We start from the raw sequence: 18,885 nt of genomic DNA, 5'->3' as shown, positions 1-18,885 counted from the left end.
GTCCCAGCCCCCTGGATTACAGTCAGTGCCTTTGAGTAAAAAGAGGGGTGCCTGGGGCAGGGAGGGGGGCGGTGGTTCTAAGGCCCTGGAGGTGGGGGGCCCCTGTCACCCACCTCAACAGAGCAGGCGTGTCCAAGGTCCAGCTCCTTGGTGGCCATGCGGGAGGACTGGGGGACTGGGGGTGCGGGGCAGCAATCGGGGTACTCCGGCTGGAAGGCTCATCCCTGAGCTAGGGAGGAGGAAGGAGAGACCCCGAGGACAGAGATGGCCCTTTGTATGTCTAGTGGGCGCTAAGACCTGTACACAGCAGAACCAAAAAAGGGGACAGAAAGGGGGGCGGGGGACACAGCATAGACACCCCACAGTCCTGCCTTCAAGGCTGGCGTCCAGGGGTGCAGCACAAACACCTCGGGGCGCCTCCCAGGGCCCCTGCAATGGCTTCCTCCTGAACCCCCCTTCTCGATTTTTGGGGAACAGAAGTGGATTCTACGTTTGTGGTGGGTTTTTTTTTTTATTATTTTATACAAAAATAAATCGACTTTTAGGAATTTCTGCTCTCGCTCTCTCTCTCTCTCTCGCTCTCTCTCGCTCTTTTTTTTTTTTTTTGTCTTTTCAACTTTTCATAGAAGTTGGTTGCAACTTGTAAACATGTTTTTAAATTAAGAATTAAGATAAAGTGTAGTACCCGTTCCATTACAAAGTGCCAAGACTTCTAATGTGGTTGGTTACCTTTTTTTCCTTCCTTTCATTTTGTAAAATCTTTTTTTTTTTTTTTTCCTTTTTCTAGTTTGTTTTATTGCTTTTGTGACATTGGAATTTGTGGATTTTCTCTCTCTCCCCGTCCCTGCCATCACCAGACCCTGGGGTTCCTCTGATCATGACTCTGTTTACCCCACACTTTGCCTGCTCCTCTGAGGAAAGGTATATTATTTATATATATATATATAATCTATATATAAATTTTGTTTTTAAGGAGGAAAGAGAAAAAAAAATCTAAAAAGTGCTTTAAAAACTTGGGAGGGGGGCTCGGGGGAGAGGCCAAGACAGAAGTTTTGAATCTCCAAACATGGGGGTCTGGGTGGACCGGACGGGGGTGGGGGGCGCCCTGAGGAGTGGTCCCTGGGGGTCCCGCCAGTTGTAAGTGCCGTGAAGGGAGGCGGCGGGAGGCCCCCCCGGGAGCCATCCTGGTGCCCCCCTGGGAACCCCAGTCCGATCTCCTTTCTCCAGGCCTGGAAATAAATAGGTTTGTGTCTCGTGGCCAGGAGATGCAGGGGGTGGGGGAGGGGGGCCGCAGGCAGGGTTGGAGGTGGGGAGGCCATTGGGGAGATGGAGAGGGAGACCCCTCCCTTAGTAAGTGCCCTGAGGAAGGAGGGTGCGGATCGGGGGCGGGGGCCTATTTTAACGTCTGCTCAGAGCAGACAAATCATTTAAGGTCTTGTCTGAAAGACTCATAGAAACCAGCGAGGGGAGGAAATTAAAAGCCCACCCCATCCTCCCCCAAGCTCCCCCCACCCACCCTCACCCCGACCCAGGGCCTCAGATCGGCCCCGGGCCCCATGCCGGGTGCCCAGGGGGCTGTGTGGGGTCTCGGATTCCTTGTGTCCCACAAAAAACCCCAAACCAAGCCCCGAAACCCAGCGATGGGGTGGGGGTGGGAGGGGAAGGGGAGCCAGGGAGGGCCGGGGCCCCTGTCGAGGGAGGAAAAACGTCAGAAAAGAGGGAAATCTGAGAAAGCGCTACCCTAGATTCTGTGACGCGTCATATATATATATATATCTGTATATATATATAGATATAGATATCTGTATATAGATAGATTTTCTTTTTTTGTGTTTTTGGGGGGGTGGTGGGTGATTTTTTCTCTCTCTCTCTGTCTCTCTCTCTCTCGGGTTTCTGTTTTCTCTTTTTGGTTTTTAGACGAGTCCGGCTGTGAAGTTACCGTCGGTGGCCGCCCCGGGCCCACCACCGCTGTCACCTCCTCCGCCGGCGCCCGCTACATTCAACCGGCTCAAGCCGTCGGGGCTGGCCACGTCCTCGTCCTCGTCCTCGTCCTTAAAGTGCTTCTCCTGGCCGTTGCGCCGGGCGTCGGGGGAGCCGGGCTGGGCGGGGGCGCCGGGGGTGGCGGTGGCCCCCGGGCTGGGGTCGGGCCCCCCGCCCCGGACGCGGGGCTTGCGGCCGCGGCGCGAGGGGACGCCGTTGCAGCCGTCTTTCTTGAGGTGTCTGTGCAGGTGGTCGGAGCGGACGAAGGTCTTGCAGCAGCTGTCGCACTGGTAGGGGCGCAGGCCCGTGTGCACGCGCATGTGGTTCTTCAGGTCGTAGTTGTGCGCGAAGGCGGCACCGCACTGCTGGCACAGGTAGGGCTTCTCGCCCGTGTGCTTCCGCATATGCACCTTCAGCTTGTCCTGCCTGTGGACGGGGCACGGGGCGGGCACGGTCATAGGGGCCGGGGACCCTCCCATTCCCCGCCCGGGGACCCTCACGGACGCGGCGGACCCCCCGCCCCCCGACCACCCCAGAGGGACACGGATGTGCGCCAGAGGCTCCGGCCTCCCCGACGGGGAGGGTCCCCCGACAAGCGACAAGCGGGACAAGTCCGGGCGACTTCGCATTCTGAACATCTGAAGAGGGCCTGTGTGCTGTGTGGCCTTGGGAAAATGCTAACCGTCTCTGAACCCCGTCTCCTTTCTTTTTTCAACTTTTATTTATTTATTTTTTAAAGACGGGGTTTCACCATGTTGGTCAAGCTAGTCTTGAACTCCCGACCTCAGGTAATCTGCCCGCCTTGGCCTGCAAAGTGTTTGGATTACAGGCATCAGCCACCACGCCCGGCCCCTTTTTCAACTTTTTAAGAGACAAGGTCTAGGCCAGGTGCCGCGGCTCAAGCCTGTAATCCCAGCGCTTTCAAAGGCCGAGGCAGGTAGATCACCTGAGGTCAGGAGTTTGGAACCAGCCTGGCCAACATGGCAAAACCCTGACTCTTCTAAAACATACAAAAAATTAGCCTGGCATGGTCTAGCGCGCCTGTAATCCCAGCTGCTAGTGGGGCTGAGGCAGGAGGATCGCTTGAACCCGGGAGGCAGAGGGTGCAGTGAACCGAGATCATGCCGCTGCAGTCCAGCCTGGGCAACAGAGCGAGACTGTCTCAAAAAAAAAAAAAAAAAAAATTAGCCAGGCATGGTGGCAGACGCCTGTAATTCCAGCCGCTAGGAAGGCTGAGGCAGGAGAATCGCTTGAACCTGGGAGGCGGAGGTTGCAGCAGTACAGCAAAACTCTCTCTAAAAAAAAAAAAAAAAAATTTGCTAGGAGTGGTGGCGCGTGCCTGTAATCCCAGCTACGTGGGAGGTGGAGGTTGCAGTGAGCCGAGATCATGCAATCATGCAGGTGCCCTCCAGCCTGGGTAACAGAATGAGACTGTCTCAAAAAAAAAAAAAAAAAAAGAGAGAGAGAGAGAAAGAGGCAGGCTCTGGCTAGTGACATGACCATGGCTCCCTGCAGCCTCGAACTCCTGGGCTCACCCTCCAGAGTAGCACATGCACCGCCTCACCCTACTAAACAGCTATTAAACAATATATACATGTGTATGTAAGTTTTAGAAGATGGGGGTCGAGCTATGCTGCCCAGGCGAATCTCAAATCTCAAACTCCTGAGCTCAAGTGATGTTCTTGCCTCAGCCTCCCAAAGCTCTGGGATTACAGGTGTGAGCCACTGCACCAGCCCTGAGCCGGCTTCCCTACCGCAAAAGTAGACAGTGGGCTTCGGCTGCCTCATCCTGCCCCTACCCCTGGGGTGGGGCGAGGCCAGCCAGTGCCCAGCGCCTTCATTCACGCCACGGACGTTTGCCGAGCTCCCGCTGAGGGCCAGGCCCTGTTCCAGGTGCTGAAAATACCACAGGGAACAAGACAGGCAAACATCCCTGCCCTCTCGAGGCGGACGGTCACTGGGGTGTTTGGTGACAGACAGGGTGACCAACTGTTCTGGTTTTAGCACTAAAAGCCCTGCATCCTGGGAAACCCTCTGTCTGGGACAAACTGGGGCAGTTGGTCACCCTAGTAACCGAGTCCCCACCCCACAGCACCCAGACCCGCCCACTTTCCCCTCTCCCCTCAACTCAGCCTCGCTCCCCCATCTGGGCTCCACCCTGACCTGCAAAGCTCGAGCTACCCTGGGCCCTTTGCACGTGCTGTTCCCGCTGTCCGGGGCGCTTTCCTTTTGCCTCCTGGATCTTCACAGTCAAATTTGGGCTCAAATGTCACCTCCTCCCCTAGCCCCGTCTCCATCCTCGTGCCATCACCATCTGACTCTCTCTCATTTTTTTTTTTTTTGAGATTGAGTCTCGCTCTATTGCCCAGGCTGGAGTACAGCGGCGTGATCTCGGCTCCCTGCAACCTCCATCTCCCGGGTTCAAGAGATTAAGAGAGGCTGGTCTGATGGTAGTGGGTTATCAGAACTTAACATTAGTGTCACTAAAGTTGGTATACAACCCCTTACTGCTAAATTTGACTGGCTTTAAAAAAAAAAAAAGATCAAGAGATTCTGCTGCCTCAGCCTCCTGAGTAGCAGGGACTACAGGCACCCGCCACCATGCCCAGCTTGATTTTTGTATTTTTAGGAGAGATGGGGTTTTCCCATGATGGCCAGGCTGGTCTCGAACTCCTGACCTCAGGTGATACACCCGCCTCAGCCTCCCAAAATGCTGGAACTACAGGTACTTGCCAGCACGCCTGGCTGATTTTTTTTTTTTTTTTTTAAAGACGGGGTTTCACTGTGTTGGTCAGGCTGGTCTTGAACTCCCAATCTCAGGTGATCCGCCCGCCTTGGCCTCCAAAGTGCTTGGATTACAGGCATGAGCCACTACGCCCAGCCTGATTTTTGTATTTTTAGGAAAGACAGGGTTTCACCGTGTTGGTCAGGCTGGTCTCAAACTCCTGACCTCAGGTGATCCACCCACCTCGGCCTCCCAAAGTGCTGGGATGACCAGGAGTGAGCCACCGTACCCAGCCAATCTGTCTTGTTTCTGTTAATTTCCTTGTTTCTCTTCCGTCTTCCTGATTGGACCGTGAGCCCTGAGACAGCAGGGATTGAGTGTGACTGGAGGGCCCCTCCCTGCTCATCTTGCCTCATGGGGGCAGCGTGGACCCAGCTCAGCCTGGGGCCTTTAGCCTACAAAGCTGGTCACTGTATCAGCCCTGGGGTGCCTGTGACCTAGGTGGCTCCTGAGCGACTTGAAATGTGGTTGGTCAGAACTGATGTGCGCTGGAAGTGCAAAAGGCACCCCATTTTCTGAATAACTGATATGCAAAAAGTGATGTAAAATAGCTCACTGAGGCCAGGAGCGGCGGCTCATGCCTGTAATCCCAGCAATGTGGGAGGCCGAGGCGTGTGGATCATGAGGTCAGGAGTTCAAGACCACCCTGGCCAACATGGTGAAACCTCCGTCTCTACTAAAAATATAAAAAATTAGTCGGGCATGGTGGCAGGCGCCTGTAATCCCAGCTCCTCGGGAGGCTGAGGAAGGAGAATCACTTGAACCCAGCAGGAGGAGTCTGCAGTGAGCTGATATCTCCCCACTGCACTCCAGCCTGGGTGACAGAGCAAGACTCCGTCTCGAAAAAAAAAAAAAACCACGAAAAATAAATATTATAAAATAGCTCACTGAGAATTATGCATATTGACTCCACACAGAAATGCATCCACTGGGTTGGGTAGAATATGTTTCTTTCAAGTCACTTTCACCAGTTTCCTTTCACTTTTTTTGAACGGGGCTGTCAGAAAATGTAAAAATACATAGGCGGCTTGCTGGCCAGGCACAGTGGCTCACACCTGTAACACTAGCACTTTGGGAGGCTGAGGTGGGCAAATCATCTGAGGTCAGGAGTTTGTGACCAGCCTGGCCAACATTGGAAACCCAGTCTCTACTAAAAGTACAAAAATTAGCCAGGCTCGGTGGTGACATGCCTATGGTCCCAGCTACTTGGGAGGTTGAGGCAGGAGAATCGCTTGAACCTGGGAGGCGGAGGTTTCAGTGAGCTGAGACCGTGCCACTGTACTTCAGCCTGGACAACAGAGAAACACTTCGTCTCAAAATAAAAAAAAATAAAAAGAAAATGTAGCGGTGTCTTGCGTATTTCCATTGCATGATGCCAGTCCACAGTAACAAAGTAGACTGCTTCTGGGATCTGGTGGGCAGGAGGGAGCCATGGGTCTCGGGAGCCCTGGCTAGAATCTGACCTGCTCCTTGCTGCTGCCTATTATGCCCCACATCTGAGCCACTTTGGGTTTCTTCCTTCTCACACTCAACAGACTGAGGCTTTTTCAGTGTGGGGACTGGCAAACTCCTATGCATTCCTCAAAGCCCTACCTTGAATGCCCCTCTACTTTTCCTAATTCCCAAAGACCTGGCTCCCCAAGTTCCTCCAGCTCTAAGTCCCTCCCTCTGGCACTAGCTACAGAACTGGTGTCCCTAACTTTAACCCCTCCTTGGCTCTCTGTTGCCCTGAGGATCAAGGCCTGGCTGTTTGCAACCAGACCCTGACCTTCTCTCTAGCCTTGCGGCCCCACTGAAGCCAAGAGAACATGGTAACTTGCTAACAGAACCCTGGCCTAACCAGCTCTGTGAGCTGCCTCCAGGCCTCTGGTGTCTACCGATCACCTCCTGCAAAGCCCACGGACAAGGTCTCCGGGCTGCCCTGCCCAGATCTGGCAGAGGGCCAGGGTCACAGAGGGGATGGCAGCCACAAGGCTTTTCTAGAACTGTGCAGACTCCCCAGATGAGCCTGGGAGGCCCAGAGGGAGGAAGTGCCTTGCCTGGGGCTGCACAGCCGGCCAGAGGCCACGCAGAGGCGGGGTGGGAGCGGAGGTATCCCTAGTTTCATCACCCTGAGCCCCAGCCTGGGTAATTATAGCCCCGGCCACCACAGGCCCCGCTTACTCAACGCCCCGCTGTGACTCAGAGGGGCCTCAGGCTCCCAAGCTTTTGTTGGGGGGGGGTGCTGGTGTCCTGGAGAGGGGGGACTGAGGCTCAGAGTGGGGAAAAGAGGACGCAGGTGGGTATGCCTTGGGATGGGAGGAAGAGCCTTCAACCAGTGTCCCTCTCTTAGCCTCAGTTTCCCTGACTGACGGGATCAGCCCCGGGGTCGAGTAGGGTGTACTTGGCGGTGCTCGAGTCAGAATGAAACTGGGCCAGGGAGGTGGAGTGGTGGGGGCAGCATCTTAGCTCAGCCTGGTCCTCTCTGCAGACCCGGACTCTCTGTACCCACCAAGCTGCTCTTCCTGAGCTCAGAGATGAACCCACAGTGACCTCAGGACCCCTGCCTGGAGGAAGAGGTGACCCCCAAGATCTCCAGTACCCCAATCTCACCAAGGAGGGGCAAGCCACCAGCTACAATGCCCGCCTCCCAGTCAGCGACCTTTGCCCCCTGCCTGGCACTCCTGGGCGCCGGAGTCCAGGCCACACCCTCCTCTCCTGGCCTGCTGGGGAGGGGGCCAGGGTGCTAGGTGGGGCGAGCTGGGGAGGGGGTCAGTCCTAGTTCCTGTCCCCACGGGGCGGGGTCTGGAAGCTGGGACAATGGCCTCTTTCTTCGGCCCCCAGTGGGCGTGCCTGGGGGAACCCCAGGGCGGTAGAGGGGCAGGGGGTGGTGCTGAGTCACCCAGGCTGGCCAGGTCCCTGCCTGCCAGCCCCCTGCCCCCACCGCTGCAGCCCGCCTGGATCTATGCGGCCCGGCCAGCCACCTCTGGACTCCTAAGACCAAATCGGACACTGCGCCGGCGCGGCCTTGAACTCCTGCTGTTCAGGGACCAGGCCCCAAGTCTCCCACGGGGACACAGTGATCTCTCAAGCTGAGCTGGCCTCAGGGCCTCTTGCACTGGCTGTTCCCTCTGCCTGGAACACCTGTTCCTGCATCTCCTCCCCACAACCTTGAGGACCAGCAAGGCCTGTCCCCGGCACCTACAACCGGGCTTGGCACCAGAAGATGCTTCAGAAATGCTGGCTGATGAAGCCAATGACCGGGTTCATGGGAAACTCAACAGCCTGGGCTCTCCCTCCCTAAGCCTGAGCGCCTGTCACCCTCTCCCAAAGCAAAAAAGAAAAAAATCCAACCGTGCAGAAGAGAAGAACCAGCCCTCTAGGGCAGAAGAGCGACTGTGCCTTCCCGCCCGCCTCCCGCACTTCAACCCCGCCACGCACGCTTCACGTTCGACACAGCTGTCATCTTATGCCTGGCCTGCGCCGTCACCCACCGGGATGTCCACACACGAGGGCAGGGGCTGGCTAGGCTGTTCTTAACAGGCACACCGGCCAGGGACGCGGCAGCTTTGGGCCTGAGGTGGGGTGTCTCTGTGTGTGTGTGCATGTACGTGTGCCCGTGGGTGCATTGTTTGCAAGCATGTGTGTGTTCATCTGTGCAAGTGTGCATCTGTGTGCGTGTGTGCATGTACGTGTCTGTGTGCCTGTGTGTGTGCCTGCAGGTGTGTGCACGTGTGTGCATGTGCATCTGTGTGCCTGTGTATGTGTGCATGCATGTGTCTCTGTGTGTGCACGTACGTGTGCCCGTGGGTGCACTGTTTGCATGTGTGTGTTCATCTGTGCAAGTGTGCATCTGTGTGCGTGTGTGCCTGCATGTGTGTGCATGTGCATGTGTGCCTGTGTATGTGCGCATGCATGTGTCTGTGTGCACGTGTGTGCCTGTGTGTGCATGTCTGTGTGCATGTGTACATGCATGTGTCTGTGTGCATGTGTGTGCGTGTGCACGTGTGTGCCTGTGTGTGCATGTGCACGTGTGTGCCTGTGTGTGTGCATGTCTGTGTGTGCATGTGTGCCTGTGTATGTGTGCATGCATGTGTCTGTGTGCACGTGTGTGCCTGTGTGTGCGTGTGCACGTGTGCCTGTGTGTGTGCATGTCTGTGTGCATGTGTGCATGCATGTGTCTGTGTGCATGTGTGTGCATATGCACGTGTGTGCCTGTGTGTGTGCATGTCTGTGTGTGCATGTGTGCCTGTGAATGTGTGCGTACATGTGCATCTGTGTGCCTGTGTATGTGTGCGTGCATGTGTGTGTGCATGAGTGTGTGCATGTGCGTGTGTGCATGTGTATGTATATGGATCTGTGTGTGCGTGTATGTATATGTGCATGTCTGTGTGCCTGTGTACATGTGCGTCTGTGTGCGTGTCCGCGCATGCGTGTGCAGTGCAGGGGGAGAGGCGGGGAGGGCCGTTAGCAGCGGGTGCCAGGGCAGAGTGCAGACGCGCCTCCCCTCCGCGGCGCAGGCAGCTCACCTGGTGAAGCGGACCTTGCAGATGTTGCACTCATAGGGCTTCTCGCCCGTGTGCGTGCGGATGTGTCGAGGCAGCTTGCCGGCGCCCTGGATGACCTTCTCGCAGATGGGGCACTTCTGGAAGGCCTTGGCTCGGATCTTCTTCTCCACCTTCTGCGACCAGGCCGGGTAGACGTCGCCGTCGTGGGCGCCGCTGAAGTACTTCAGGTAATAGTCCATGACTCCCTTGTCGTCGGCCCGCGACTCCTCGTCGCTGTCCCCCGTCGCAGCCCCCGCCCGGCCCACCGACGACATCATCTGCTGCAGCAGCGTGCTGGCCGCCAGGCCGTCCACGTCTGGCCCGTCCCCATCCTCGCCCTCGGCCGCTCCCGACAGGAAGCCCGGGGAATCACCCGGCTCGGGGGCCGCCTCCGACAGCGAGGCGGCCTCCTCCTCTCCGCCCCGGCCGTAGTGGCCATTCTGCGTGGCAGCCGGCGGGGCCACGGGTGGCGGAAAGAGACCCCCGGTGGGGGCATCCTCATCCCGCTCCGGCCACAGACCCGGGTTGCTGTCTCCCTCGTCCCCGTCCGCCGTCGGGGGCCGCTCGGCAGGGGGGCCCGGCCCATAGAAGTCTAAGCCGTTGCAGTCTCCCGCGGCCACCGCGGCCACAGCGGCGGCCACAGCCTCCTTGGTGGCATCCAGGTCATCGTCAGATGCCCCAAAGGCAGACCATGGGAAGCTGGCGGCGGCGGCGGCGGCAGCAGCAGGGGGCAGGCTGTTCATGGGGTTGCTCTGGAAGAACTCGAGGTACTCCTTGGCACGGAGGAGGTTGCGCTGATCAATTTGATCTACAAGGTCCAGCTGCCCGGCGTCGGCGCCCGCGTCGGCCGCCAGGATCTGCCGGTCCAGGAGGTCGGCGCACACGTGGCTCACGGCGGGGATCTCCAGCAGGCGGGCGGCACTGAGGATGTCACCCACGTTGGCCGTGCTGACGGTGAGCGTGGCCGTGTAGGCGAAGTCCATGAGCGCGGTGAGCGCCTCGGCGCTGACGAAGTCGATCTCGTAGACGTTCTGCTGGTCCACCACGGCGCCCGACGTGAACAGCTTCTTGAAGTACTGGCTGCAGGCGGCCAGCACCGAGCGGTGCGTGGGGAATTCGCGGCCCTCCACCAGGATCACCACGTCGCACAGCAGGCCCTGCGTCCGCTGCTCGTTAAGCCCACTCAGGATGTCGCTGCTGTGGTCGGGGAACGGGATCCCGATGGGGCCGTCCACGCCGCCGGCCATCTTCCGCGCCGAGACCTGCAGCAGCGGGGAGGAAGAGGGAGCTTGTGAGTGGGGGTGCGGGGGTTCCTGTGCCCACTGCTAAGGCCCCAAGACCCTTTAGAAGCAGCACTCCACCTGCCCCCACCAGCCTCGGGTTCCCATCTGTACATGAAGGCAGTCAGGTATCTGCCTTCCCAGCCCGTTTCCCCAGCTGTGCATCTGAACAACAGGCTCCCGCCTCCAGCCTCTTTTGTTTTCAGTAGAGACGGGCTTTCACCATGTTGGCTGGTCTCGAACCCCTGGACACAAATGATCCAACCCCCTCGGCCTCCCAAGGTACTAGGATTACAGGTGTGAGCCACCGCGCCCCGCCAAGCCTCAGTAGTTTTCTACCTGAGCATGAGGACAGCCAGATGTCCTGGCTCCCCAGCCTCAGTTTCACCAGCTGTTCCCAAGGGCAGTCAAATGTCCTAGTTGTCTAGCCTCAGTTTCCCCAGCTGTGCATGAGAATGGTCAGATGTCCAGCCTCCCCCAGCCTGTTTCCCCAGCTGTGCACAAAAGCGATCAGATGTCCTGCCCCCAGCCTTAGTTTCCCTAGTGGTGCATGATGACGGCCAGGTGTCCTGCTTCCACCAGCCTGTTTCCCCAGCTGTGCATGAGAACGGCCAGGTGTCCTGCCTCCCCCTCAGCCTCAGTTTCTCATCTGTACATGACAGCAGTCAGATATCGTGCCTCCCCAGCCTCAGTTTCCCCAGCTGTGCCCAAGGGCAGTCAGATGTCCTGTGCTGGCAAAACCCACACTGGACGCTTAGTGTCACAGGCACGCTGGCACCACCCCTCCCAGGAGGGCCCCCAGGAATGCATGTTGAAAGAACACATTGGGAGGCTGAGGTGGGCAGATCACCTGAGATCAGGAGTTCAAGACCAGCCTGGCCCACATGGCCGGCATTTAGTAGAAACCCTGTCTCTACTAAAAATACATAAACCAGCTGGGCGTGATGGCCAGCACCTGTAATCCCAACTACTCGAGAGGCTGAGGCAGGAGAACCCAGGAGGTGGAAGTTGTGGTAAGATGAGATCGAGGCACTGCACTCCAGCCTGGGCGACAGAGTGAGACTCTCTCTCAAAAAAATAAATAAAGGAAAATGCATTTTGAGGTGCCACGGGAACACACAGTAGGTGCTCAGGAACAGTGCCCCGATCTCAGCCATTTTCCTGTTGGTCCAAGTACGGGCTTCGGCTGACACAGAGGGGAGGTCACACAGTGACTTTTACAAAACACCAACTTAGGCTGGGCGCAGTGGCTCACGCCTGTAATCCCAGCACTTTGGGAGGCTGAGGCGGGCGGATCACGAGGTCAAGAGATAGAGACCAGCCTGGCCAACATGCTGAAACCCCATCTCTACTAAAAATGCAAAAATTAGCCAGGCGTGGTGGCGCGTGCCGATAATCCCAGCTACTAGGGAGGCTGAGACTGCAGTGAGGCGAGATGGTGCTACTGCACTCCAGCCTGGTGAGGGCAAGACTCCATCTCAAGAAAAAACAAAAAACAAAACAAACCCCACAAAACACCTACTTCACGCTGGTCCCAACGGAACCCAACCGGTGGCACCCACTCAGTCGTGAGCTGAGGCCGCTTGCCCCAGCCCCACGGTCACAAGACAGTGGCATCTGAACTCAAACTGGGAGTGGGCCTAAGAGCCGGCCCACCAGCCTCCCGACCCTGCCTCCTGCCTCCTGCCTCCTGCCTCCTGGCTCCTGGTCGGGCCTGGTTCTTTTCAGGGGGCTCTGAGTCAGCAGGAAGGGGTGTGGTTGAGGCCGGGGACCCAGAGCCGAAACCCAGCCGAGGTCAAGGCCACCGTGGGTGTGCCCCGTCAGGGCAGGGCCAGTGACTCTGCAGGCTAAACCCCTTCCTGCCCCTCAGAGCCCCCAGCCTGCGGCCCAGCCCTAGCTGTGAGTAACAGAGGAGCCCAGGCCCCCGCCTGGGAGGAGCAGGGAGCCGGGGAACCCCCATCACCTCCTACCACAGGCCCATTTGGTAGCCCTTCCCGAACTCCCGGCCACCCCGCTGCACTGTTCAGCCCCAGACAAGGCCCTGGCCCTCTCTGGGCCTCAGTCTCCCTATCCGTCAAATGGGCAGAGGTTTCGGGCAGTGCCAGGCCCTGGGGTGACTGTGTCTGTCCCACCCCTCTCTCCCCCTCCCTCCTTTTTTCCACCTTCCCCTCTGCTGTGACTCATCCGCCCACTCGGAGCTTGTGCAACCCTCTGGCCCCTGTCCCCACCCCTCCGCCCTCTCCTGGGAGCCCCCGGCTGCCCCGAGTCACCCAGCACAGCTCATATTCCTCACGGACTGCCGGCAACTCTCAGGCCAGAGCCCCTGGGCAAGGCCCCTGGGGAGAGGGCCCAAGCCAGGCCTCTCATGGCCTCCTTCAGGCCACAGGACCCTCCTGCCCCCCACAGCCTGGCAGCCGGATGGGCTTGAGCCAGGCCCCACAAGGGAGGCACGGTGTTGGTCCAGCCGGACCCAAAGCCCAGGGCCCTCCTCACGGGGCCTGAGCTGCCGGGGGACACAGAGGCCTTTGTGAGCTTGCTCAGCACCACCACGCTCCCCAGGTCCCCTCCGCCCGCCCTCCTTCCCTCCTTCCAGCCTCGGCCCAGGCCCCAGCTGCTCAGCGCCCGCGTCCGCTCCGAGGCCTGCAGTGGGGCAGTGGGGCTCAGATGTGGCTGCTGGGAGCAGGGAGGGTGGGACCCCACCCGAGTCTCCGCCCCAGGAAGCCTCCGAGGAGCCCCCTTCGGTGGTGTCCACCCCCTGCCACCATCTGCCGTCTGGCCCTGGGCTGCAGGGAGCGTGAGAGCAGATGGAGCTCCGGATCAGACAGGCCCGGGCCCTCCTACCCACCCCAGCACCCACCCTCTGACCCAGGCCACCAATGCCCCAAGATGGCCACGCCAGGCCTGCGGGGCCGCTCTTCCCCTCAGGTGACCACGGTCCCTGCTCTGGGTGGCTCAGAGGTGTCTCTCCTGGGGCCTGGAGGATGGGCCCAAAATAACCCAGGGGGCTCAGCCACCTCTGGGAATCCCAGCTATCGTGAAGATCCCAGCTCCAGGTTGGGTCCGGGAGTCCCAGTCTCTGCCCTCTCCAGCCTGGGACCCTCCCTTGGGCCCCTGCTCCCCACTAAATATCAACGAGGCCCTCCCTCAAAGCAGCCAGGCCCAGGGTGATGTCAGCCAAGGAAAGCCCCCGTTAGAGGACCATTTCGCCAAAGAGAACGCCCGGGCCCAAGGGTGCCTGCCAGAGCTGACTTCCAGGGACTGGGGGCCAGGAAATGATGGAGGGGCCTGCCCCCCACCCGCCCAGGGCACAGCCCTGCCCTCGCCCTGGAAACCAAACTCGCTCAGAGACAACTGACCCACGCCCTCACTCCAGGAACACAAGCCACCTGCCGGCCACGCCCCACGCCCCCCCACCCCGCCCCCGCCAACCTGGGCCACCTGGAGGCTGCCCCTAAGGAAAAGGCCGAAGACCCTGCCTCCAAGATGGGAGAGGGGAGGCCGGGCCCCAGCCAGAGTACCCCTGGGGGGGCCACGAAGTCTCAACAATAAGAAGTCCCCGAGTGCTGAAGCCCCACTGTGCGCCCGACACACAGTCTGCGCCTCCAGAGGTGGCGGCTTCATTCCCATCCTCCGGAAAGCCCCAGCCCCACGCCAGCCAGGCCCCCACCCCTGCCGGCCAGGGTCCCTTGGGCTCGGCCCACACCCACCCAGGGCCCCATCTTTCATCACAGCTCCTCCCCTGCGCTGGCCTCCGTGGGATTTCCGGGGCTGCTCGGTGCTGACTCGGCGGCCAAGGGGCAGGCCCTGGCAGGCCCCTCCTGGGCTGGAGGTGGGGCGCCCTCCTCCCCCTGGGCCGCTCCCGGGTCCCTAAGCCCAACCCTCCCAGGGCGGCGCACAGTAGGGGCGCAGCAAACCACCGGATAAACCAGAGACAGCCCACGCCCAGGTCCGCCCACCTGGCTGCAAGGCACACCCAGAAGCAGGAGGCTGTGCAGCCTGCCAGTCCCACCTCCCGTCTAACCTAAGGGTCATTTGCTGCAGTGTCTGTCAAGAGCCACTGCACCCAGGCCGCCTTTTGGCCTCCTCTGTGCTACCCGCTTTTAGAAGCCAACTGAGTGCCCTTCATTTCATCTTCCCAGGGTTTCCGAGAGGCTCGGAGAGGTGAGGCTGCCCAGCCCAGCTCACACAGCAGCCCTCTGACCTGGGAGGCTGCCACTCCCAGATGCTGAGGACTTGCCGAGAGCTCGGAAGCACTCTGACGTGGCTCGGGAGCCGCAGGTGTACCTGGGAAGGCCCCCGGCATCCTGAGAAGGGTGTCCCAGCACAGGGAGTGGCAGAAGCTGAGGCCTGGAGGTGGCTGGCTGGGGACAGGCAGAGAGGAGGCGGCATCGCTAGCACAGGGTACGGGAGCTAGGGGACTCCCCAAGGTCACACAACAAGGTGAGGGCTGGGGCCGGCCTCCTCCGACCCCCAATCCTCAGGATGGAGAAGGGGCCGCCAGCCAGGGGGCTGGGCAGGCCACTGCCACCCACCGCCTTCCCGAAGGACACTTCCTGGGGGCCGTCTAATCAGGGGCTCAGGGCCCCCATACAACCTCTGCCCAGGGAGAGCAGGAGAGCAGGCCAAAGGGACCTCTCAGCCCTCCTGTGTGCTGTGCAGAGCAGCACGGGTTCATGCCCCAGCTCCCCCACCTCCAAGCTGTGCGAGTGTGGACAAGATGCAAGATTTCTCTGAGCCTCCGTCTCCTGGGGGATGGGGTTCGTGACAGTGGAAAGGGGCCCCCCAATGTGGTCAAGGTCCCGCTCACATCCACGCAGCAAACAGCCTGGGGACCTACTGCGCGCCAGAGCCAGTCCCCTAAACACACTGCCAGGCCGTGCGTTCAGCACCCTTCTCGGATGGGAACTTCACCCCTGAATGCTATTCCAGGAAGCCGGTCCCCCCTCACCTACTAAGGGAGTGGGTGGTGGGGTCCAAGGAGGAAGCTGGAAAGGGAGACCGGGCTCAGAGAGGGTGGGTGGCCGGGCCAAGGTCACCCTACCAGCCTGGTGTGCAGGTGTGACTGCCAGGCCCACACCCAGCAGCCCCTGCCCCCTCCCCGCCCAGCGGCCTGTGTTGCAAGGTTGGTCCCGACGGGTTACCCCGCCCTGACCTGGTGCCAAGCCCCGCCTGGCCGAGTCCCCAGCCCGGCTTTAATGGGACAGGAATGCAGTGTCCCGATCGGGGGGCATCAACGGCCTGGGGTGGCTGCCAGCTGCCAGCCCGCCCGCCCTTGCCCGAAGGCCTCCTTCTGGGCCAGACTCGGAGCAAACAGGCCCTCGGCCATTTTATGTGTCCATTTATTGCCCTAAATGGGGAGGGGCTTCCTGCCCGGGGCCTTAAAGGGCCAGGCAGGAAGGCCGCGGGGGCCCAGTGGGAAGTGTGGCGGCGGGGATGGGGGCAGCGATGAGGAGGCCAGGGGGATCCCATCTGACGCCCAACTCAGGGGTGGGACCGAGGCCCACCCGGTTCCCACACTCTGAGTGCTGTCATGGGCCAGGAAGCCCAGCCTGGAGCCTGAGCCTAGGTTCTAAGAGGAAGCTTCACGACAGCAGTGGAGGGGCTGAGCTTCCCGTCACCGGGGGCAAGCAAGGCCAGACTCTCAGAAGCCCATCCTTGTCCACCTTGCCGTCAGCCCAGGCTGCACCTGCTTAGCCGAGATGCCTGTGAGAGGCCGGGGTGACCTCTCTCCCTCCCCTGAGGGAGGCCTGCGTGTCACCTGGAGATGCCTGCACCACCCCCACCCTCGCCTGAGCAGGTGGAAGGCTAGGCCTGGGAGCCCAGCGGCCTGCAGAACCCAGCCAGATCCTCAGGTATCCTGATAGGTGGGATGGGCCTTGTTTTCCAGTCAAACCAGAAAGGCGTGGGTGGCGACACTTCCACCCAGGCCGTCCACAGCCTGCTGGGGGGACAGATGGAGGGGCTGGTCCTTTGGCCATGCTCCTCCCGAGCGCCGGATTCTCCGAGGGGCGCCTTCTGCGCTTCGGGGCTCTGGACTCGGCGCTCGGGGAGGCTGGGCCTCGATAATCGCCCCAGAGACCCACAGTACCCGCCGGCCCCCACAGTGTTGGAAGGCAGGATCTGTGTCCGTGCTCCATTTTGCAGAAGGGGAACAGGATCAGAGAGGGGGAGCGGCTTGGCCAGGGTCGCACAACAGAACTGGAATTTGAGCCCGGGCCGTCCGTCTGGCTCCAGCCTGCCTGACTAGTCCTCCCACGGCTCCTTCCATCCCCCTCCTGGCCCCCGGATACCAGCAGGAGGTGACATCCCCCTACCCTGGGGCTGAGCTCAGAGGACGGCTTATTCTCAAACCCTCAGCGCTGCGCTGCAGGGCGCCTGGGGCAGGGCTGGCGTCCAGCTGATATAGGTGACCTCGGGGAGGGGTCCCCTGGCCCTGGAGTCCTCAGGACAGCCCCCCAAGGGCCCGATACGGTACACAGCAGTCACTCAACAAACGTTCCCAAGGACCCACTGAGCAAACCCTGAGGACAACAGGCTAGGGCTGACGATCCTCTCCCCACTGTCCGGAAGGGAAGACTGAGACTGGCCGACGAGGAGTGACTGCCCACGGTGGGCCCAAGGCCAGGGCTGGGATTCGACTGCGCTCACCTCCAACAAAGCTCGTTCCTCTGGTGCCTGTTGCCCAGGGCTACTGCGGGGTGGATTATGGTCTGGCAGGTGAAGGCTGGGGTGCAGGTCTGTCACGCAGCTCTGACCCCCACCCCACACTCTGGTCCCTGCCATGCCCTGAGCTGACCCGGGAGCTCCCGCCACGGAGAAGACAGCATGGGTGGCTTTGCAGGCACCAGCTGGGGGACCCTCAGCGCCCCACGCACACAGCATGCCCAGGCTGCAGGGGTCAAGGGGCTCGTCCAAGGTTGTAGAGCAAGCAGGCCGGCATTCTAACCCCCAGGAGCCCTCCTTGCAGCATCTGGGCTGCAGAGGGTCAGCTCTGCTGAGGTGACCTCCAGCTCTGGTGGTAAAACCCAGAGCCCTGCCCACCTCTGAGGGCCAAGGTGAGACGGGATGGTGGCTCGGCAGGACTGGAGAGGGGCGTCATATGCACGTGCACCAGCAAGGGCCTGCCCGGTGAGGCCGGGAGGTGAGAGGGCTGTGGCTTGTGCTGTGTGACCTTGGGAGCCATGCTGGCCCTCTCTGGGCCTCAATGTCATCTTCGGACACAGGGTTTAATAAGCCTCGGTGACGCTCCATTTGCAGGCAGGTGCCTGCAGTTGAGCCTCTACTGCCAACCTCCAGCCCTGCTCAAAGACAGGTGGGCAGGCGCCCCTCGGCCACCACACAGGGGGGACTTTGGCCAGGCCGGGAGCTAGAAGGATGGACCACAGAGGACAGCTCTGCCTCCACCTGAGTGACCTTGGGCAGCTCTCTGCTTCTCCCCACGCCTCAGTCTCCCCTGCCCAGCACCTGCTCTGAGGCTTGCTCTAACCCCCCAGTTTCCAAGCTCACATTCTGCCTCCCTCCCAGCCTCAGTTTCCCCCTCATATGGCAACGGGAATCTGCCACCAGGTGGACCCAGCCATAGGTCAGAAGGACTCAAGGAAAGAAAAGAAAAAAAAACAATAACAAAAACCCCAGCAGGGGACTTGTGATCGCCCCAAGAACCTTCCCGACCAGGCCCAGGCTAGGCTCTGCCTTGGTCCTTGCCGGGCGTCTGTCTCCTGCACAGAGCAAAGGACCCATCGCCTCCCTGCCGCCACCCGCGGGGCTCTGCCGAAGCGTGGCTGCCCGCCCGGGCCCGGGTGCTGACTGGCCGCCACGCAGCCAATCGGAACTGAATAATAAATACCCCCGGACTGACCCACGAATTAAAATTTCAGTGTCCCGGTTGGCTCTTCTTTCCTTCCTTAGACTTCGCTTTTCCAGCGGCCGGCTCCTGCCCCCCCTTCTCCCCCAGGCTCTGTCTCCACAGCAATGGCTGGTGGTAAACAGAGGCCCCGGCCCTGCCGATAGGTGTTCTTGGAGGTGGCCCTCGGGGACAAACGCCCCCGGCCTGAAGCCCTCAGGCCCCGGCAGCAGCAGGGCCGGGCCTCGGCCTGGCCTCCCGGGGACCTCTCCCAGACCAGCTTGCCAATAGGAAGTGATCGCCGGTGGTGGGGGGGCACCCCCAGTGTGGGAGCGGCACGGTCAGGGTTACGCCCTGGTCCAGTTCTAGGGTTGGAGGGGGCTGACACGGAATCCCGACGCCCTCTCTGGAGGCAGCAGGCCCGGAGGTGGGGGGGTCCCACCGAGCCCGCCACCCATGGGTGAGCCAGGT

The 18,885-nt window shown here is 60.3% G+C and overlaps 1 protein-coding gene across 2 annotated transcripts; it reads right to left on the bottom strand.

Annotated features, from left to right (window-relative positions):
* Window positions 1–617: 617 nt before the first annotated feature.
* Window positions 618–18,546, bottom strand: ZBTB7A (zinc finger and BTB domain containing 7A). Of its 2 annotated transcripts, XM_021676717.2 has the most exons (3): window positions 18,430–18,546; window positions 9,274–10,553; window positions 618–2,406 (listed from the first exon to the last, which is right to left on the bottom strand). In XM_021676717.2, exons 2-3 carry the CDS (start codon window positions 10,536–10,538, stop codon window positions 1,914–1,916), a joined length of 1,758 nt encoding a protein of 585 aa, XP_021532392.2. In that variant the 5' UTR covers window positions 10,539–10,553; window positions 18,430–18,546; the 3' UTR covers window positions 618–1,913. The 2 variants fall into 2 exon arrangements, with proteins under 2 accessions (XP_021532392.2, XP_064238147.1); XM_064382077.1 differs by lacking the exon at window positions 18,430–18,546 and having other exon boundaries at window positions 9,274–12,710.
* Between the last annotated feature and the right edge of the window lie 339 nt (window positions 18,547–18,885).

Source organism: Aotus nancymaae, unplaced genomic scaffold, assembly GCF_030222135.1.
Source record: "Aotus nancymaae isolate 86718 unplaced genomic scaffold, 86718_ANA_hifiasm-v0.15.2.pri h1tg000028l, whole genome shotgun sequence".
NCBI lineage: Eukaryota > Metazoa > Chordata > Mammalia > Primates > Aotidae > Aotus > Aotus nancymaae.
This window is presented reverse-complemented; position numbering and strand designations above follow the sequence as displayed.